We start from the raw sequence: 23122 nt of genomic DNA on the forward strand, positions 1-23122 counted from the left end.
TGTTCATAAAGGAGGCAAGTTGGGATACTTTAAAGGCACTCAGTTTTCTCTTTCACACACACAACCACCTACGTATTAAAAAAAAAAAAATACTAACCAGTTGATAGTAGAATGATTGTCTTTTGCTCCATTCCATTATGACCATTTGTTTTGCATCCCTTTACACGTTTCCAAGCAAGTGATGCATTTGCTCCACGATCACTTGTCTGCTGCAATAAAGACCCCTAGAAAGAAGTAAAATAAACTTCTTTATTGAATGCTATATCCTTCTATGTTCCTCTTCCAAACTAACAGTACCTATCACTAATTACTAATGTAGGCATTGCTACAATTTAAAGTGGACTTCCTTCAGACCTTTGGGAAAATATATTTCTATGTACACTGGTCTTAAACTATTTAAAAGAAAGTGAAATCAGATTTCAAGACATTGCCTCGCTTACAGAAAACAACTACTAAATCCTGGTTATCCTCAGCTACCATGCTCAAGATTAGCATGTACATGTACACATACACACCCATTTAATCATCACTGCTCTTGCCTGAGTAAGCATCAGGTTTTCACTGAAGTCTCTAATGGTTTTCCACAATGAAGTTATTAGTGTGCACAGGAGATTCAGGAACCTTGGTAGGTTGATTCTGTCTAGATTTAAGTAGTAAAACTCTACTTGCACTCCAATTATTGCAACCAAACCGTTTGATTTAAATCCTGTGGGGAATGCAGCCCTGATCCATTCTAATACAGATATGGCTCCTTAACATCTTGTTTTGACAGCAGCATACAAGATATGGAGATCCAAAGGCTTTTAAAAGAAGCTCCATTTAACTTAGAAAAAATTGCCACTGAATCAGAAAAATGGGATGGAAGGAAAAACCCCCAACTTAATAGCAAGTTTGCTAGCAGCAGTAGTTGAATTTGCAAAGTTTTGTTTTGTTAGTAGTACAGGCAGTTGCACAAGGAAGAAAAAGTAACTCAGGATGGTGCCATTATCCTAGACACTTGAAATATTCAAGGACATATGTTTTCAGGTTATGAAACATCCATGCAACTCAAAGAAAATTGTATAATAGAAGTTACAGAGTTAAACAGCTCAGAAGCTGCATTTTGTAGTAAGGTCAGTCACCTACATTGTTGCTGGTTTATTTTTTATTGTGAATGCAATACAGTACTTAATATTAAGAAAGATGTAGCTTGTATTTTACTCTGTAATGATTTGGATCATTATTTCATAATCTTACTGTAACACAGCATGCCCTTGCCATATTCTCCTGGTTTTGTAGAAAACTAAAGTAGTATTTTACTTTGTCTTCATTTAATTTCACTGTTTTTGCAAAATAAGTTCCCCCCTTCCATACAGTTAGGAAGTCATGAAAGCTATTTGCACAATCCCAGAATACTATGTAATATAAACCTGCATTTAATGTCATTTTTCTTGTGTGCACGTGCAAGGCCTAGTTCACACACTCAGAAATCTATTCTAGAGAAAGAAGCCAAATGATACAAAAGTTTGCTTGAAATAATGTCAGTAAGACCCAGCTACATTAAAAATTCAACCTCTGATGGTGCAGAAACAGTCAAAATATTCACAATATTTTTGTCAGATACAGGAAAAAAAAGGTGTAGCAAAGGATGAAATATGAACCTATAAGCATTAAAAAGGCACTAAATATAGAGGTCCAAACACTTATCATAGCAGTTAATACATAAGCATTTATGTTCTGTCACATATGCTATTTTGCATATTTTATCAGCAACATTGTATGACACCAGAAGCACTGTTACATAAGAAAGAGGCAACAAAAGGCAATAAAACTTGTAGAGCTGTGAATTCTTACAAAACTACTGGAAGGTACAGAACAACATGCATGAAAGTGCAAAGCATTAGGGAATGAAAACACTGAAATATTATGGACGGTTTTTTGTTTGGTTGTTTTTTTTTTTAAGAGTAAAATCTGCTAACCTCATACAAAAAGCCTGGATGTATAAATGCTTTTCCCAGCTGTCATAGGGAAGATCAATGATAAGACAGTATAGAGTGATTACTGTCATCCCCAGAAGCTGAATGCTAATACAGGCATAGTTCATAATTCATGAACTATGAATTATACCCCTGTGTGTGTGTATATATATATATATTTATATATATATGTATATAAAATACCCCTGTGCTGTAAGACATACTGGATGACTGTATCTAGGAAATGGACCACAAGAGAAACAAAGACTCTCAAGGGCTATGTTGCAGTAGAGGAACTAAGAATTAACTGTAAAAACTTTTAAGAGAAGTAGGAATTTGCAATGAAGGCAAGAAGAGAGATACAGTATTGTAACAGCAAAGCCCAAGACTCCAAAATACTAAGGACTGATGGTGAAAGACAAAGCTCAGGGAGACAAAATACCCGTGCAGAAGGTAACAAGCTGGATACCCCAAATAAGTGTGGGGGGGAGAGGGGAACACACACACACACACACACACACACACACACACACACACACAGAGTACATAAAAGGTTGCTTTTGAATAGCTAAGACAAATGATGATGAGCTACTTGCATGCACCAGTACTGGAAAGAGAGTGCATGAAAAGAAAGTAGTAGTAATACAGGTTTGCTAGGTTGTATGAATTCTATTCACTTATGTTCAGTTGGTATTTGTTATCTGTCTCAGACTCAGAAAAAAAAAAAATGAAGTAATAGAAAGAAGCATAAGGAACACCATCCCCAGTACTGACAAATATGACAATAAAGTTTGAAACAAAAGTGAAATAAATATGTTAATTTTAAATGTGATGTCTTACATTTTTGAACATTCTACTGAAGGAGAATGCCTCTTTGCATGCATGTTCACAGAAGAATATCTTCTACCTAATCAAGAAATGTGCTTAGGTATAGAGCACACTTTTGAAACACCTGACAGTAAAAGAGAACTAAAATCAATATCTAATATAGGAGGGAATTTTACTACCAAATAATCATCTTTAATCCCAAGATTCCACTGCATACTGATAGCTAAACTCAGGATTCTGCACTGATGCCTAATTTCAGAAATTTCAAGTTTAAAAGTGAATATTTTAAAATGGTAAAACAAAACTCACAATTCCAACTGCCTGAAAAAGTGAACCATCATGTTCCATTTTTCGTTTTCTCTGAGCATTATGCAAAGCTAGCATCTTTGGATTTAGTTCTTCATCCATTGCAGTAGATCTAAGAAAAATTGATTCAGTCTGTTAAGAAGTTTATACTATCCTCAAGCCATTCTTCTTTTGTGGATACTTCATATATAATATGACAGAACTGAATTTATGTACTATACTACTTGTCTTTGGCAAGTGACTCATTTCAACAGTTACTGACTATGAGCATAGCAAATGTTAGCTTTAAGTCTTGTTGTAAGACTCAATGACTTATAACAATTTTAAAAGGCTTTTTTCTAGAAAAAACACAAGCATAAAGGTTCAGCAATTCACTGTCTTTCTACAGAAAGGAGGGAGGGAAGGGTGAGGAAAAGGAGTCTGCTTCTATTTTGAATATTTGCATGTACAGATAAAGCTTCTGTGTATCAAAGATCTGGTGTTCTGATTTTGTAGAGTTTTCTATCATGATAAATATCTGATACGTATGCAGATATTATGACATATCCATTATTATGAAATATGGCTTGTTTTAGAGACTGTAGCTATCTCTTGCATCATAATGAATTGGACAAGAAAAGCATCAGAAATATTGTATCATTATAACTACTTGTAAATTGCCTACTGTATTCTTTTAAAAAGGCTGCAAGTCAGGTACAGGAGCAGAACAAAATTATGAACGCAGTTTGCTTATAGTAGCTGCCTGCTTATGTAAGACATCTATGTAAAAGCTACCGCAAAAAAGCTGCTGAGAAGTTAATTTAGGGAAACTTACTATACCAAAAATATCTTGTTTGAAATGTCTAGATTTAAATGTATCAATTCCTACACTGCAGTAGAATGCTGAAGACAGCAATACAGTTGCACTATTTCAAAGTGTATTACATCTAACTTCTGGAACAGATACTAGGGCTTAAGCTTAACTTTTAAAATACCTTTTATTCAGAGTGACTGTTAGCAAACTGGGTGCTCCCGGACAGGATTTCTCTGTCTGATCCAAAGTTCCTTTTCCTGCTCTGATTGGAGATGCAGTTCGACTCCTGTTCCCACCATATGGCGATGCTGGGGCACTACTCGTTTCGCTGATTATGTGGACAGGAGATGAAGGAACAATTAGTGTCTTCACGTCATCCGCACGTTCTGTCACTGGTTTTATTTCATCAGCAGTAGTTGATGGCGTCTGAGTCTGCTGAAATATGGTAATGGCGGCTGCATTCTGAGAGCTGGAAGAACTGCTTTCCAGTGGAGATAGCTGATCAAAGGAGCGTAACTGAAAGTCATCATCCATTGGGATATAAGGAGCCAACATCTCCAAATCTAAATCAGTTTCCTGGAAAACATATAAGGTAAAACTTGTAATACATCAGAATATCTCAGCTATGACTTCATGGCCCCATTAAGGCTCTTCCTCTTACCAAATATTTAGAATAATTTTCTGCAATCTCTCTTCCTTTATTTTAATAAAAGTCTGATTACATAAGAGGAGGGAGGTTCCTGAAAACATTCAAAGAAAGAGAAACAGAAAACAAGAGAAGCACATTGTGAATGTAAGAATTAAGATATTCAGCAGTTGAAATGAGTGTACATTACCTGAGTAGAGAACGGATTTTTTGCTTCTGTATCTATCGCAAAGAGTTTCTCCACTAATTCCAGTTTGAATTCGTTAGCCATATCATTATCCACATCAAAGCAATAGTCATTGGGACTACTGGGCTGTAAAAATATTTCAAATGCACTTTTAAAGTTTCTATAATTATATTATTTTGCATTATTTCTACGGAATCTGAAAAAAGTACTAATGTAAAAAAATTAATTCCAAGCTGTAGCTGCACAAAACTAAAATAGGAGAGGAAAACATTTACACCTTTTCTGCAATACATTCAAATTTACCTCTTTTGGGAAGCACATGACTAGCTGGAACTTTGAAGGAGCACCTACAGTAATTTATTGCAGCTATTTTGCTATTTACAGTAGTTGTCTCCAAATCATCCTTTTCTGTAAAGACCAATCCCAAACTGTTCCTACTTCTATCACATGTACTATTGGATGCACTTCTTTAATGAAAAGAATTTTCAGTATGAAAATTTTATCTTTTTTTCCCCTCAGATCATGGTATAAGCTTAACTAAGCCACAACTTGTAAATAATTTTAAATTCCCGTCTTAGCTGTATCTTTAATCTTGCCCCATAAGCCCCACCAGAACATACATTTTAATGACAGTGTATCCAAACTACATAACTAACCTCAGGTGAACTTTGACTGGTACTTGCATCTGAAGGACTGGTTGGTTGCTCTTGCACCTGAGGCATGGTGAAAGAAAGTTCTAGTGGCTCTGTGTTTGGCTCCAGCTTTGATACAACTTCTCTATTGAGTGCAGGATCAGCATTGCTACGAAGTGGCTTTGTAGTTTCAGAGGCAGGCAGTGGGGACATTGCCATATTTATATTCTGCAATTTCTCACTGGATGAGGGGAGCATTACATCATTATACAAAGGAACTTCATCACATTGTTGTTCATCAGACTCTATAAAAATTAAAAGAAACCATCAACCTAAGTACAAGTACTGAGTGTGTGTATGGACCTCATTAAATTTAAACAGTGGCTGAAATATCATTAGGCAAGTGACAGTGGAGGTTATTTTCCAAAGTGTACTGTCAAACACTAACTTTACTAATAAGCATGCTCTGTAATTGAAGCACACACCCACCATTGCTGCTGAAATCTAAAGAGATAATTGTGTCTCCAGCAGCTGGGGCCAGCACAGTTAAAGCATCTGGTTCCTGTTTAAGTTTTTCAAAGAGGCTGTTGGTATCATCCAGTTCAGCTTTGCTGAATATTTTGGTCATTTTCATATCAGGAGACTCCACTGGTTTCAGCATACACTCGGTTTGTCCAAGGGAAAAAATCAAGTCTTTCTGAACAATTCCACTGTCAGACAGAAAGGAAGATTGTTATTAAGAACAGCTAAAAGGAATAATTCCAGCATTAACAGTTTTATAAGTTGCAAGTCGTGAAAAGAAAATTACCAGGACAGAAGTTTTAAGAATTCTTTTTTTCTTATTCATTCCTTCCTCAAATGTTATATACAAAGCAAGTGCTAGTTGTGGTGCCATAAAAAAAAAAAAAAATAAGTAGACATGCTTTCTTGAAAGCATCAAGAAAGCAAGGGGGGAAAAAAAGAAAAGTTAGGGATTTCCCTAAATGGTCCTTTTTTTAAAATGAATGTACTATATTAGTAGATTGGTATTGTTACATTCAGTACAGTTTTGAAAACTAAAAATTTAAGATTATTGTGTAGCTGCACAAAATTATTTAACAAATCTGCCTTAAGTTGAAGCTTTAAACTAAAAAAGGAATTTTGATGAAAAAAGATAGGTGGGGTTAGGAAAGACATCAGTACTGATGCTCTGGTTCAATGACTAAAAATCATCAGTAAAATAAACAGCTTCAGACTGTGGACAAAGATTAAATAGATGTCTAGGATGCAGATATACTCTCACATGCTTCCATTGTAATGGTCCAGAAGAGCCTGCCCTACTCATTTGCTTGCAGAGATCTCCCTACTGCTATCACTAGATTAAAAAAAAAGTGTGGGTGTGTGTTTTTTTTGTTTTGTTTTAAACACAACTCCTAGTTCTACAATGGGCAGTATTTAAGCAAAAAATTCATTGGTAAGAAAAATAGTAATATCACAACATATTCAACAGGGGACCAGATACTCAGCAGGTTGAAGAAAAATAATAATAATGCCATCAGAATCTGACTCCATCTTCAATAAAAGTCAGAAAGAAGAAAAAGGATAGTGATGTCCACCCAACTTACCTCAACACATAGTTTACGCATACTATGCACTGTGGCTGAGAATTCTTAGTGTTGTATATAACAGTTGCTTGAGTTTCAACCCAGACATAGCCACCTTGTTTAGCAAGCATTCTGTACTGTCCTGTTGTCACCTGCCCTTTTGTGAACACTAAAAGCAAAAAGGACATCAGCTTTAATTACAGGCAGGAAAAACAAACACGGTTTTCAAGAAAAGTATTCACTGCAGATTCATATCTGCAATTAAAAGAAAACCCTCTTTATTCTGCTGCTTTCCCCAGTGCTGAATCTCATCTCTAGTAGCTGGAGAGTTTTAAATACATCTTTTCACTTACTATCATGGTGTGTTTTGGTCAGATGATCAGAATCCAGTGCGTGATAGTACTCATAAATTGAACGACCCAAGAGTTCCTCTGGCTCATACCCCATCAACTCTGTAATTCTTTAAAAAGAAGGGGAAAAAATGCTAAGTAAAAGCAGACATGGAATAGCACTAATACTCATTTTGGATGCTTGCAAATCTAGAGAGATCTTTGAGTCACTTCCATACACATTAGCAGCAATGTTGATTCACTGTTAAGTTTTCATTTTGAAGTAAATTGCCTTTTTTCTTCTTCTTCTTCAAAAGAGAAGTTTCGGCAGGCACAGGATTTTACTTCTCATTAGAATATTTATAAACCTGTGCACTGCAGGACAGGATTTAAGTAAATCCCTGCTTTCTAGGCTTTTTTGCTTAAAGTTAAGACTACCTTCTTATAGACTAGAATATCAACTTACAGTAATACAAAAATGTAATAAAATAAATACATATTTCAACAGCTTTAAACATGCAACTAAAAGAAACAGGAATCATTTATTTTTCCACCATCAACAATTGTCAGCTTTTAAAGAAAACAGTATTTTCCTCAGCCCCTAGAGGGCAGTGCTAACTAGGAGGAAGCATTTATTTGCTATTTGTCCTACTCCACATGCAGAATTTGACCAAATATGTATGTTTTTATGCAAGAGCGTAAGTCCTAGAAAGGTAAAGTCATAGCAGAAGGCAGAAAATAACCTGCACCTTCTGCAACAACTAGTAAAAAAATTACTTTCTGTTATAAAGAAAATGAAACTCATAGCAGCCACTGACAAATAATACCCAATTAAAAAAAAAAAAAAAAAAAAACTCAGGGCAATGAGTTCCTTCACTTCCATTTTTCAAACTTGTCAAGCTCAAGTTTCCAGAGCATAGAAAGAGCATTCTTATGTATTCCACTGCATCCAAGATTTGTACTGGAATGCAACAATCTCATTTTAAACAGCAGATGTACTGCATCAAAAGTACAGCTGAACTTTTTTTTTTTCTTTTTTTGAGAACACACACTGATCTCCTGAAGAAAAGGAGGGAGAAGGGGAGGCAGCAGTAAAATGTATCTCACGAGTATCCTAAATACAAGCACTCTTTTCAGTCACTGAAAGTTTCCACCATCTATGACAACCCTAAAAATCCTTCCTGTTCTTCAGTATCCAAAAGAATCTTATTTCAGTTTAGTTTTACTGTTGTCACTATGCTAAGAACCAGTTTGAATAGGTATTTAACTGCAGGCAAACAAATTATTTAGGAATAGTAACCCTCCACCTTCCTTAGTTTTAAAAATTTGGCTTTTATGCAAGACATCCTGACCAATTAATAAAAGCCAAAGCATCACATTGAAGACTGTTTTGCAGGTGAATGAAGTTAAGGATTAAGACTATCTAAAGGTATAATGCCTACATTAGCAAACACATACAAACCTTGCAAATCCTTCAAATTAATTAATCTGTTAAGCACAAAACATATTTTACCTTTCATCACAATAGGAAAATTTCATATCAAGACTGTGACGACTGAGGAACGTTTTACTGTCCAAGGGGACCTCAATGTTTGATGGATGAGGAATAGGTTCACAGATCAACACCAAACATGTCATGGGAGGCTTTTTGTAGCCACAATGAGTCTGATTACTGCATGTGTCATACACACGAATATGTCCAGTGCAGTGGAGTACCTAGGGGAGAATTAGATTTTTAAAAGAGACCACGTTCTTTTCTGGCAGACAACACAGAGCTTATTTCCATTAGTACACTTCCAGTAAAGTTCTTCCCCCACCCCATGTCTCTTTATTCTGTTATTGATATCAGCAAAAACAATGCAATAAAGCTTTCAAACCAATTTGAGAAGAGAAAAAAAGAAAAAAAAGGGGGGGGGGGAGTCAGTTCTCCTCCTCATGCTACACAGCCTGTGATTACTACACTGGCAGCTGGCTGCCACCTCTTTCCTCCCTGATGTTCACTGAAACAATGCTAGAAGGTTCTGCGCTTCTCTCAAATTTGAGTTACCTGAATGATGACATTGATTTGCAATTGCATCGCTAAAAGATATTTTACTTTTTCAGTTTGAAAGTTACAGAAAGAGTAGCAGTCTCCATTTTAGATCTTTTACAGGAATGATGTTGCAAGGAGAAATCAAGTAGGTTCTTTAAAAGATAAGAAGTTTGGCATTTTCTCACCCCCCCCCCCAAGCATTCCAAAATAGAAATAGCTCATATACAGCAGAAAAGAAGAAAGAAGCTGTGTGATCAAGAATAACTAAATTAAAGTTATAAAAAAAAGTTTTGATTAGGATTACCACTTGATATAGTAAAAGGTTGTATTTTGCCCAAAGAAGAAAATGCATTCATTTCAGAAAGTTATCAAACTAGGCTCTTTTTATTCTAATTATTAAAAATGGGATAGCCAGCAACTTCAGAAAGAGCAATATTCAAGTCCTTCAGAGAGATCTCAACCATCACATTTACAATCAAATTAAAATCAGTTATCAGCATAATCTAGTGTCAGGTAACTTTTTCCTCAGAGAAGGCTTTACACAAACATATTTAGGAATTATAATTTCTAATAAGTAAATAACCTCTGATTTAAAATGGAGAGTTCATTAAGACTTTTGAAAAATAATTTTAAAACATTGTTTCAGTTACCTCCCTGGTGTATTCAGCATTAAAATTCAGCATATTTAAGCACAGTCATTAAGTACTTAGTGAAACTCAAGCTCAAGTGACATTAACTAGAAATGTTGAAATACAGTAAGTTATGACATCTGAAAAGCCAGCTGCCAAGCTGCATAAATATTCCTTTGCATTAGTTACCTTCCATGTAGCAGACTTAATATTCACTGTTCTTCCCCTGCTAGTCAGTGTACACTTCATTCTGAGAAAAAAGCTGCGCTCCGTGTTCTGCTCTTTGCCCTTTTTCACAGGACCTAACAAAAGCAAATAGTAAACCAGTTCTTAAGCTCTTGGATCATCTTCCCCGGATGTAAAAAACGTGTTACAGAACTACCTCTAAGACTAGGAGAAGCCAAAAAAAGTTAGCTTGAAAAAAGTCAAGAAATCCTAATGCAAATTAATACTAATGGTACTAATTTTTTTAGTTTTACTTGCTAACAGTAACCTTTAAGTTTGCCTTTATAGAGGAGAACCTTTCCAAGTCAGTTACTAGCTAGGCTATTTAAAAACAGCCAGCCTAATTTGGGTAGAGAAAATGCAAACTGATCCTACCAGAGATCACTGAGAATTGAAAAGGAAATAAAGTACGTAGGATAAGGAGAGGTGGGAAAGAGTGAGTTTGCAGAGGGGTGCTAATGAGTTAGAACTAAGTTATGGTACAGCATGGAAGTTTAGAACACATGAGCTTACTTATAAGATTATATAATATTTTGTTCATCTTCCAAAGACAATAGTTACTATGAAATTCTTCACGGTAGCTTACAGTGCAGCTACCAGCTTGAGAAAATTCATTAGAAAACAGTAAAGCCACTACACTGCCTTGTCATTGTAGCTATGCTGATAGCAGAGACAGAGACTGATGTGGACAAGCCTACTCTGTGCTGCAAGGGAATATCCTCAGTAAAAGAGAAAAAAATGCGAAGTTCAGAGAAACAACTACAACCTATTTAATTCAGTTTTTAAAACTGTGCTTTTTAAAGAGTTAAACCATTTCAGAAATTCATAGTTGAAGATCACTCAATAATGTTATTGCTACTAACTCCTGATGCTTAAGGATGTGCTCTGAACAGCGGCTGTAAAAGATGGAGCAGCTTTCACAAGTCTGATTCAGACATTATTTTAAAAATTGCCAGCTTCGAAAGTTTCAAAAGCAACCTGTAAAACCAGAATGCAGTTCAGAGTTTCTGCCAATCATATTTATATTCATTTGCACCTGTACAATCCCAAAGAGCAGTATTTAATCCTCAAATCCAAACCAAAGTAATTCCACTGATGTAAAATCTGCAGTAGAATGTAACCTGGGAATTCTAATAAATATAAAAATGTATTATTATTACTGTAATTTAGGGGTTTTGTCTGCCAATTTCATTTGCAAAAAAGATTTGTTAATAATGCTTTCCAGACATCTTACTCTAGTCTAGTCAATTTAGACATGCTAGAGTTACTTCTCATGACACTCATTAACACCCTGTTTTTTAAGAATATATTTTCATAACAAAACAGGTGTTTACCCTGCTTTAGTGAAGATTTTTTTTTGCAGGTGGAATATTGTATTCCAAGTGGGGGGGTGGGGGGAGTCTAATCTAGCCCTGGATACATACTTCAATAATAAGGGCAGAGAAATTTAGAAAGAGCTTACCAAAAAAAAAAAAAAAAAAAATCAAAGTCAGGGCCCTTAATACTATACCTTATCTGGTCTCCTCCACTGAACTAAATGGAATCACACTTCTGATTTAGTGATACAAGAAAGCAAAAGTGGGTCTTAAGTGATTTTCCCTTTAAGCTGTCCTGAGAAGACATGCTTAGACCAAGACAAACGTACCAAAATTTAACTTCTCTATATTATTCTATAGCAATCACTTAAAATCATTCTCATTCAGCCTGCCTCTAACTACTGTTTTTCCTGTAGGCATGCTAATTCTTTCAACCTTCAACAATTCTGTTTGAGTCATTAATTTTGTTTTAGATTAAAGAGTACTAATGAGTCTCATCTCTCCTACAATTAGAATACTTCCAAAACATCCTGGCTATTTCTGTAGTTAGTGTCTCCGAACAAGATGTGAGATCTAAAAAATAAAATATAATATTTTGTTCTCTCTTAACTCCATTATCTAGCAGATAACCAAACATGCTAATGACAACAGGAACTGTCCTTAACTAAATTAAATAGATTTCTTTCTTCTCACCATTTCTGTGTGTAAGCATTTCTCTCAGCTCTTCGTGGTCACATGGATGAGTGAAATCGAACACACTGTGCCCCGTCAACTCAAACTGTAAAAGTAAGTGGTACAATGAGTCTAACGTTTTATATTCAAATCTGTAAAAAGTTGATACATTTTTGTAAATCTTAGGAAGTGTCAATATTTCACCTGAGTAAGTCCCATACACTTGTTCACGTTTTCAGACATGTAAATCATGTCCCCATCTTCAGAGAGAACCATGACAAATCCGTCAAGAGCTTTTAAGTAAAAACAGTTCAGCTCCTTCTCCATTTTGGCTTCTGTCTCCAGCTCACCTACAAGAACCCACATACTTTTGTGAGTAAACATCAGTCATTCTTCACTTACCATCAGGAATGATGTCTGGCACCAGTCTGTAAGGAGTCAATCTAGCAGGACTGTTCAAACATACTGTAATTCACTTATCTCAGATAAGTGACCAATTAAATTCTTCAAGGTCTGGCAATGATACCATGAATTACAAAGTAAGAGTGAGGTTAAACCTACTACTTCCTACATACAGCAGTAAACCTTCACCTTGAGGAAAAGCATAAATACCACCACCTATCTCAAAAAGGCATTACAAACTTTTCTCAAGGACTTCCTTTTAAGAGTATGTCTATGATACGCAGGAGTAATTTTGATGTAGGCAGGCACACATGACTACCAATAAGTAGTACAGCATCCATGGCATGCTAAACAAATACTGGTTCATAAGCTAGCTCAGATACACCTATCCATACAACTGCAGGAATGACTGCAACAAGGCAGACATTGCCTCGGTAAACTTCACCTTCAGTGGAGTACAAATTATAAAAAATCCCCTGCAGGTTAACAAGAAACACCCACAGTTAGCTAGGCCAGCTTTGCACCTACCATCTACAGTTTAGTAAAGCACAGTTTTAACCTAATTCTCTAGGAGAAAGAAAGCTTACATAAAAGAAACCTAACTTTGGGAAAGGGGTCACAAAGCTGAGACTCTTAAAATGGCATTGTGGCTCAGCTTACTCTGACGAGGCAACTAGTATCATCAGACCAGAAAGGGGAAAAACAAAGTCCATTAAACTGTGGCCATGTTTTTCCTGTGCCTTCACTAATAGCTTCTTTCTAGTGGAAAGTCTCCAACCATTAATTTCAGTATTTTTTAAATTGCTCATAGGCTTTAAAAATAGCAGTATACATGCAGCCCCCTTCCCCGATTCTGTTGATAAGTTATTCACTTACCAGCATCTAGCAGCTTCCTCATTCGCAGGTAGCTGATGGTCAGTCTCATAATAGAGGCCTTGTCAAGGTGTGCACTCACGGTGTGCGGGAGAGGCAGCTGATGAGCAAGTTCATAGAACACTTCAGATTCCTTGCTTCTTCGGCATCTGGCTGCATCTCTTGATTTTTCCTTTCTGCGTTCTGAACTAATCCTATATGAATAAAATTTGGGGTTAATATAAAAAGCAAGAGTAGGAGTCCTTAATGTAAGTCAAACTTGAAACTATATAAGCTGCCCAGTAGCCAATACATTTGCTATTGAAATTGAATAATTTAAAACTTCATTTTTAAATTTAATTCCATCCCTATCCTGTATTTGCACACACATTTCTGCAGCTATTGGGCTTTGCCAGAATTAGACTCCAAAACACAAAGTCTTCCAACAATAAAAATCAGTTCTTAAAAACAGATATCTACATACACTGAATGTTCTTAAAGTCCCTGTCATCTCATACCTTGACTGCTGCTCTCTAGCCTCCAAATCCTGTTTCCTTCCTCTTTCCTACCAACCCCTAAAATCCATTCAAAATACTACAGCTTAAGTCATTTCCCATATGATGCTTCAGTAATATCATGTACACCCTCCAAATTCCTCCATTAACCATCTCATTCCTCACAGGCTAAACTTGTCATCCTTACAAAACCCACCTAGCAAGTCAGGTATGTAAGGATGTTGAGTTAACATAAGGTGTCTAGCTTTTCCAGTATCCCAAAAATTACATTTCCTATTTCTTTTTCCTGTATAGCCCCTTCCATAGGCTCTCCTATGCTAGGAAACTCCCCACTGTAAAGAAGTTACCTCATTCTCCCTCCATTGCCTCTATTAAACTCATCTCCCCCCAAAATGCATGAAATAAATTGCAGCTTGCTAACAGCAAGCATGGAATCAACTGTGATTTTCCTCTAGTCAGTAATCCTGATATTTATGCATTTATTATCCCTCTCCCCTGTACCCACACCAGTTCATGTTTGTCTCATGCATCCATCACATTCTTTTTAAACTAAGCATTTTGAGACAGGAACTCTAAATTTTTCTTATGTTTGAACACAAAGAGCTCAATGCTGCTATGGTCCCTGGGGAAGATTAGGCCACTTCAGTTAAATGTGCTTTTATTTTAAAATGAACAGTGCAAAAACATAAGGTATTAGTTTCAGGTTTTCTTTCTATACATGTATGTCTTCTGAAGGCATGCTACCTTCATTTTACACTTAATTAAGATACAAAAGACAGTTGTAGTAATCTGTAGGATTACCTTTTTCCATTTTTCCATTTACTTCCATGAAAATTGTAAGATAAATATATGCCTATAAACACTGCTTCAAAGTTGCATGTCTTTTAATGTTATCATAAAGAGATTAAGTATCACTAGTTGAAGAAGAAAACAATCCTGCATTACACTGCATTATAGTTACTACCAACAAACAGTTTAAGAATAACTTTTAAAAGTCTAGTCAGTTTAGAAGGAGGCCAGGCATTATCACTGCCAAATTTTCTTTTCTAAGCCTGGAGATCTGGGCAAAAGATATTATATATAACTTTGTTTAGCACATATCCTGTGACAGTACCACAAATGACAGAAGAAAGTGACTCACTAGCTGATTTTACCTGGGAAATAGTGAATCTGACTACATGGAAGCAGTGAAATACAGACACAGAGAAACACATTTTTTAGTCCTTTATCTGCCGTGTTATTCACAGTTATAACAGCCAAAAAACCTGCTTAGCTTGTGCAACAATATGCCAGTGATAATACTATTAACACTGATGGCAGAAGCAAGAATGCCTTAAAACATGAAAGTAGTTTAAGAAGTTGCTATAAGGACAAAGTAAATTGACAAAATTTCTTCCAAAATTACCTTTTTTTTTTTCCAACTTCATGAAATTTTAAGGCATCCCCATCCATTCCTAGCTGCTATCATCCATTCCTTCTACCCCTCCATCACCGCCAACAAAAGTAAGCTTTAGCAGCTTAATTTTTAGAATCATAAGTTTCTTAAGAAATAAGAACATGATCACGTTTTCTCCTTTGCATGGCAAAAATCAGACTACTATATTTCTATGTAATGAGACTATATCAACATAATAGTAAAGGAGGTCTTTGGAAAACTAACAGATATCAAATCAGTTAAAAAAATAATAATAATTACTGACATAAAATAGTCTTATCAGTTTCTCCAAATGCAGCTTGTATTCCTTAAAAGGAAAGTATAAAATAACTGATGATATTTTCCTATCTTGCAGATTTCTTCACATTCAGTCTCAACGTGAAGACAGATGTTACTGCTCTAGTAATAGCGATCATGATCCGAGAAGCTTGAGGCTTCCCAATATACAAGTATATCCTGAAACAGTCATTACTTTCAAAAATCTGACCTTTAAAAACATTGAAAAAATATTTTAGCTCTGTAACCTGATGGATTTAACGTTTCTTTCTGAAGTCAGGCCTCAAATATCTTTTCCCTTAGTGGAAAACTAAGGGTGCAGGTGAACATACCATTCCTGAATCTCTTAGTCCTCTTTCTTGGACTAACGATATCTCTCAACATGGATAAAACAAGAAATTACGCTGCCTTAGATTCACCTTTACATCTGATTTTTCTTTCCTAGATGCTCATTCAAGATCCCTTCTGAGAAAAGTTCCTCCTAGTATAGAAACTCAGGAGATTAATACTTGAAGTGATTGTTTTCCATCTGACTAGATGCCTACAGTTTTATCATGGCTTCCTTTTCAACAGGAGACTGTTAGCACTTTTAATTAAAAAACAAAAAAACCCACAACACACAAACAGGCTTTGGCAATAATGCTGTGCATGTCAAGACTACAAGTTTGTCGGGCTTAAAAATAACAAATACATGCGGAGAAGGACAATTCAAGAGATGGAAATAGATACTAGCCTCACGGGTTGGAATTTCAGCCCTTTCTCTTACATTTTCTTTATGAAGGCTTTATATTCTCAAAAATATTCCAGACATTTTCTAGATTTTACCTACTTTCAGCACACCTAGCAGCAGACTTCAACACAGTCAAAATTTCTCACAGCCACTGAATTATGAATTACTGAGTGAAATACTGCTAAAATCAAGCTTGTAACATTTCTGTTAAAATTCAATTCCAAAACAAGAGAATCAAGTGCTGCCTACTGGATTTTTTTCTGATTTTACAACAGGCAAAATTCAAGTAACAACTGAAATATTAGTACCAAACGCTGATGTTTAAGTGACAGATTCTAGTCTCCCTATTACTTATTATGTATTTCCTTTCTAGAAAGACTACCTACTATATACAGATAAATATTTAAACATTAAATATTTAAATAAATAGTAGCACAGCAGTTTGCTACTTTTTTGTTTAAAATTATGCTGTAACCAATCTGAGTAAAAACTAACAATTTAACTAGGAAGATCAACTACCAGCTTCAAAGTGTTTCTTTAATGGATCAAATTAATGGGGAAAAAAGGTCTTTCACAAACGAGGTTTGTTTAATGACCAAGTGAAGTCAGAGTTGCCTCAATGTGGGATGTCACCAAATGAGAGAAAAAAAAAAATCCTTTAGTGTTGCAGCTACTCTAACCTTTGTTGCTTCCAGTTAAAACAAAGTAAATGAAAAAGCTATGCCTCCACTGGGTGGGGGAGCACTTAAGGAAGAGGACTTAAAACAGCAAGATGTGAAAACTAGCACTGGCATAAAGTCAGTTTAAGTCATATAGTTTAGAGGTATTTTCTTAAGTTGCACCTATGTAAAAAAAACCTCATGGTCTTCACTACAGAAATATCATTCCGTGAAGATAGCAAGAACACAAGTTCCACTTAAAATAAATCCAGAACTTAAGATCTTTAATACAACCTTCTGCTATCTTTTTCACATGAAAAAAAAACTAAATATTCTAAAGAAAATCTCAGTTGAAGAGTGGATTATATGTTCATCGAAAATATCATAAATGCTCATGCTAGACAGGAAATTGCATGCATTTTCAGGTATGATGTTTCCTGTGCAATTGCAGCGCCAGACATTCGTTTCCATTTTGTATTTTTACCACAAGAATAGAGAAGCAGAGAAGCAATCTAAAGCGGGATATGCACTACAGCTCACAGAAAGCAGTGATTCCGTGAAAATTTTAAATCCCATGTCTGGCACATTCTTATATATGTAAAAGATGTTCATGTATAATAGCTGAATAAACATCTGCGTTCCAAAAGAGATCAGAGTTAGATACCCAAAGCAAAAACATATTTAACCACCAGGATCCACTACAGCTGGACTGAGAGCTAGGCTAAAGGATATTACCCAGGCTCACTGCCCAAAACGAAAAAGGTTTTTAAATGTGGCAAGATGAATATAAATAAAGCTTCACAGCAGGTTTTTGAAGCAAGTAAAAATTGGCCCAATAGCCTTCAGGACAAAGCGTGCCAGCAGCAGTCATACCCATGCCAGTTACAGATGTAACATAGCCTTTGTACTTGAATGTGTAATTCCTGTAATTGTGATCACATGGGCCATTCCGGCCAGAACTTCACCCTTCAACAATATATTGTCCACCATATCATCCCAAAGACCCCAAAAATCACATATTTCTACAAGCAATTCCCCAGTCTTCTAAATATATAGCCTGCTGTTTTCATTTTCTCAAGTACAAAACTAATCAAGGACCATATTTAAAGCTAACTTGTTCCTCCTTATTCGCCACTACTAACTTAAACCAAATAGGAACTCTGGAAAATACCATTAGTAACCAATAAATTTCAGCTTTAAATTACTAGCTAGAATAAAAATGAGTCAGTGGACAGACCTTAAAACAGGCAGCACATTAACTTTGTCTCCTTCTAGTTTCTTAAACCATCATGCACTGTTGAAAATTTTTACAGATGTGTACACAGTATTACATTAACACAATGTGTCATTTTACTACTGTGATCAATTTTCTATCTTTCCTAGCTGCACATTTTTTCATACTAACTTACTCTCTCTAATCAGATTTTTCCCTTTAGGTATTTTAGGTATTTTCAATTCCCATGTAAAATAGCTATTGCATGTGTATTAATCCAGCCTCTTGTATATTGATTCAGGTTTTGAGAACATTCTAAAAAAGTGATTATAAACGTCTTCCAACAGTCATTCACATTTTTCTCTTTAGAAGTCTTTTCTAAAATTGAGAAGCCTTAATATCAAGACATCTGTTTTTAAACAGTTTCTTAAAGGTATTTATCTTTTGAATACAGAAACAGAATATAATCCAAATCAGTGGGTTTCAAGCCAAGTAACAACATCTCAATATTGAACTTTAACTAGTTTTCAGTTCTGAAATTAATTTCATTCATTTGCCAATACAAAATTTCATAAGGAATACTTTCATGTTAGATGCAACCTATTCTGAGGTAGGAAAACTAGTACTGGAAAAATCAGACTTCCAAACTGAGTCACAAAGACTGTGTCCTCTCTGTAACAACACAGCTTTAACTTTTTCTTTTTTTCTTTTTTTTTTTTTCATTAAAGAAGAAAAGAGGCAGCTATTACAGTAAGATAGTATATTAACAATTTATGCCATCATTGCTGGTCTTTGATCTTACAAAATAAATCTGTAAGTGGCCTTGTATTTAGCTTGTAAAGTTGAATTCATCCCTGCAGCTGGTACAAGACATGGTTGTCTTTTTATGCCTAGCCTAAAAGAAATGCTTCTGCCAGCATAGCTGTATGGGTCAGAGGTGCAACTCCCGATTCACCGTAGTACTGCAGCGGAGTACCTCAACACAGATACTTACTCCTGCGTAAGGGACACAGTCCCTGACAGCTCTTACCTGCTACCGCACAATAATAGACCTTTGCTAATAAAACACAGCCTAGATACAACCTTACTTAAAAGTACAGACTCCCCAAAAGTCTATTACAACAGAACTTTACTCTCTGAACAGTACTGAATATGCAGTCATTCAATTTTCTTTACTCTTTGTTAGATGTTTATTTTGTCCAGAACTCTGGACAAAGAACCTCCAGATAGGCCCAGTGCCTACCACAGAGAAACTAAACCAGCGTAATTCCACTTCCCTGAAGAAGATTTCACATTAAAAGGGGGGTTATAATGTAAGCAGAGTACATTACCCAAATCCAGATATCTAAGCATACAGGGATTTAATGATACAAATATTCTTATTAAAAACAAAAAAACAAAAACAAAAAACAAAACCCCACACACATCTTACACCTGGCTCAGGGAAAAAAAGTCACATACAGAGCATATGCCTGTTAGTCCCCTTCTCCCCTTAAAAAGAATTTTTGATTAAAATTGGTCAGCTTCAACCAGAAGCAACAGAGCAGTAATCTCTAAAAACTATCCAGTTCTGCGACAGGCCTGCACAAAGCATTCCCCAGGGCCGCATGCGCTCCTGAAAGTCCCATTCCCTCTCGCCTCTACACCTCCCAACTAAACAGTAACTTATTTGTTTGGCCAGATCACCAGCCCAGATGCAGCAGCCCATTCGCCAGTCGGCATAGACAGGCATGAGGATTAGCCACAGCACAGACTTTCTCGCTCAGCCGACAACCTATAAAATAGGTTCAGACTTACGAGCGGGGGAACTGGGTGCATTACAGTCAGTCTTATGAGGGAGCCGCAACTTTTGTGGTTTAAGCACAAGAGAAAAGGGGGGACAGGGGACCAACTTCATCAGGTCTGCTTGCTTCCAGGACTACATGTTTCATAGTGCCAGAACACTCTTTCTGATAACGGGGGAGAGGCATTTCAGACCCTGCTTTTGAGCACTTATTAAAAATCTGGATTTTCAGTTCAGGAAGTCTTCAAGGGACAGACTTCCCAGGAGCTGCAACATATACACATATCCTCCAGAACAGCTAGTTTTGCTATGCCTTTCCACAAAATGTGTTAAAATTAACTCCTAGAAAACAGAAATTTTAGCTTTCCCAAGTTGGTTAGGAAAGCTGCCCTTTCCTTCTATATCTGCGTTACAGAATTAGCATAATCTTCCAGTTAACAGCTCATGATGGGCTCTGGGTTACAGCTTCATCATTTCTTGCTTTGACATGATTTTCTTTTGAAACATTATTGTCTTCTCCAATACAGTGAATTTTATTTACCAGTTCTGCTTACTTTATAATCTCTGTAGAGAATTCTTTTGAGAGAAAAGAATCCTAATCTTGTGTGTAATCACGAGCATATTGCTCATTATGAATTAATGAACATTATGGCCCAGTAATCTAACATAGAAAAATAAATCAGAAATCCATTAAACAGAATAAAAAGGATTAAAAGAGCTGCTAAATGCAGAAACTAGCATAATAGTCAAGCACAGAGACAAACAACATTTCCATATGTAAACTATTAGTTAAATTTTGTTTGTACATTTCCTTCCGACAAAGCAGTTAAAACTATTTTCTTTACATTACAGCAGTTATGAGTGTTTACCGTAATTTGAACACCACCAAAAAAAAAAAAACAACCCACTAACTGGAATAAAAACCCCAATAAATTAAAAAAGGAAGCAATTCAAACTATGCATTAGCTACAGCACCACAAACTCTCTGCATAAGCAGTGCCTTTGAAACATGTAGCTCCTTGCAAAACGATAGTGGAGAGAGGCTCCCAAATGAGACAAGAGTCCACCCTGTTACATGTTAAACAACCTGTGCAGTAAGAGGCCTTACTATCTAGAACATGAAGTCTGTATAAACAGCCATTTTACAAATAGGTAAATTATGGCATAGAACAGTAAGCCTATGGTAACATAAGAGCCAGCAGCAAAGCCTGGAACTCCTAAACTTTGTGCCAGACCATATTTCAAAATTATCTTCCATCTGTATTAGGCTTTGAACAGACCTGAAAGATGCAGACTCTTGATAAAGTAATTTTAGTCTAAATCATGACTTAAAATAAAAGATTTGTTTTATAAGTCATTGCGTTCAACCTTTTCAGATTGGAGGCTGAACACCTTTTCTCAGTGCTTCAGCACAAGTTGTTAGCCTCGTCACTTCACCTTTGCTAATTGCTAAGTGCGTTTAACTAACAGCATATTTCAAGATCAAAGTTTTAAGAACTAATTGAAAAACAAAATAGAAATATAAAAATACAAAATTTTATTCTTCTATATGTATAAAGAACAAAAAGATCCACTAAGCAGTCAAAAAAAGCTTACATCAATAGCTAGGATAAAAAGCCTGCAGCGATTTCAGTGGGACATGCAGCAGATGCAACAGTGTGAGATAAGAAAACAATCCTTTCCAAAGAATTGAGCACTGAATACCCCAGTCATCAGCTAAATCACTTCCATTTAGGTCCTCCTGCTTCTTTAGCTTAGTTAGGGACTGAAGCTGTAGACTTTATATTTGACATGGATTGCTTTAAAAGTCTTCTATTGCTTGGAATATATTCTTATCCATTCAAAGGGATATAAGTATGTAAATGTGAAGAGGTAAGTCTATAATAATTCCCTTTTCAGGATACCAGTCCATTTATTATTCTCAGTTGTGAGCAGCATGAAATAATTTCACAAGAACAGGAGTCCTGGCCTCAAAATTCTTTTGCTTCTTGAAATGTAAAAGTTTTTACGAAAAGAACACCAATCTGGTTTTGGTTCAAGGTGATAGTAAAATGATATATTCTGGAAAAAAAAAATGCATCATCTTTTTCAGATAACACTTCCATGACAAAGACATTCAAATTTAGTTAAAAGGAATATTAAATAAGTTACTTAGTAAAAAGTTTCACTGTTGTAAATAGAGCAGTTTGACACATGTAAGCACCGTGATTCAGTTTCCTCAATTCTTCATTTGAACTTCAGGCTCCATTTTAATTTGATGCAAGTTACAAGTTCTGAAGTAACATTTTTCCTTAAAATGCTTAACAAGTGTTCATTTTATACCATGCTGAATTAAATAGAAGTTTCACAATTTCTCTCATCAGTCTGCAATACACGAAGTTTATTGTAGTAAATATTTTTAAGGAACTACTAACGGATCTTCCTGAAACATCAGTTCTTCAGTATCAGCAGAGCCATTTCGAATGCTTGGGACTCCTACAGCTCAACATTTTACAACACTGCATTTCTGTACAAGTCTCAGTATTATCAGGCTTCAACAGAAGGAAGTGACAGATTATGCATACAGTGAAACTCATCTTTATCAACGCATTTGTTCTGAGCAAATATCTTGGACCAGATCCTCAGGCTGGTATGAACAGGCATAGCTTCAATGAACCTATGCTAATTTACATCAACTGAGGCTCTGGCTCCACATCAAAGAACCCTAAAGTGTTCGTCACCTACATAAACTGTATTTAATAATAATAATAAAAAAAAGGCATGAATTCACTTGATTTTATGTTCATGCTTCTAATCATTTCAGAACTTACTTTTTATAAGGACTTTTTTTCTAAGCTAAATAAAAGATCTCAGCAGAGGAAAACCTTAATAACCTTCATATCACAATGTTTAATTCGAAAACCTGCATCTTCCCTGAATTTTCTGTAATTAATTAAGGTACAGAGGCACCCCTTCTCTCCTGGGCCATTTCTGCAGTCCCCTAGGTTGTAAAATCCCCAGACTTCTGCCATTTTGGCACAGTATTCAATGAACTGTTCATCGGATGCTCCTGCACACTTTTCTACCGCTCTAACAACAGGGACGGCTCTTGAAAGAGGCTCTAGGACTGCTCAAACTTTCCGGA

At 35.8% G+C, this 23122-nt stretch overlaps 1 protein-coding gene and 1 long non-coding RNA gene across 2 annotated transcripts in view; one reads left to right on the forward strand and one right to left on the reverse strand.

Moving 5' to 3' along the window:
• The window catches only part of HIF1A (hypoxia inducible factor 1 subunit alpha), a 33726-nt gene that overhangs the window by 4809 nt on the left and 5795 nt on the right, over positions 1-23122 (reverse strand). The window contains exons 2-14 of the mRNA XM_067295092.1: positions 13412-13602; positions 12338-12483; positions 12155-12239; positions 10110-10222; positions 8773-8975; positions 7284-7390; positions 6952-7099; positions 5837-6057; positions 5372-5652; positions 4719-4841; positions 4064-4458; positions 3093-3201; positions 98-224 (exon numbers count right to left, since the gene is read on the reverse strand). Coding sequence (XP_067151193.1) covers positions 98-224; positions 3093-3201; positions 4064-4458; positions 4719-4841; positions 5372-5652; positions 5837-6057; positions 6952-7099; positions 7284-7390; positions 8773-8975; positions 10110-10222; positions 12155-12239; positions 12338-12483; positions 13412-13602 — 2249 coding nt within the window. The remainder of the gene's footprint in view (positions 1-97; positions 225-3092; positions 3202-4063; positions 4459-4718; positions 4842-5371; positions 5653-5836; positions 6058-6951; positions 7100-7283; positions 7391-8772; positions 8976-10109; positions 10223-12154; positions 12240-12337; positions 12484-13411; positions 13603-23122) is intronic.
• On the forward strand, positions 4416-22772 carry LOC136991769 (uncharacterized). Its single transcript, XR_010883973.1, has 3 exons — positions 4416-4474; positions 12171-12247; positions 22402-22772. It is a non-coding gene; the product is annotated as an uncharacterized lncRNA (long non-coding RNA).

This window comes from Apteryx mantelli, chromosome 4, assembly GCF_036417845.1.
Source record: "Apteryx mantelli isolate bAptMan1 chromosome 4, bAptMan1.hap1, whole genome shotgun sequence".
In the NCBI taxonomy this organism is placed as follows: domain Eukaryota; kingdom Metazoa; phylum Chordata; class Aves; order Apterygiformes; family Apterygidae; genus Apteryx; species Apteryx mantelli.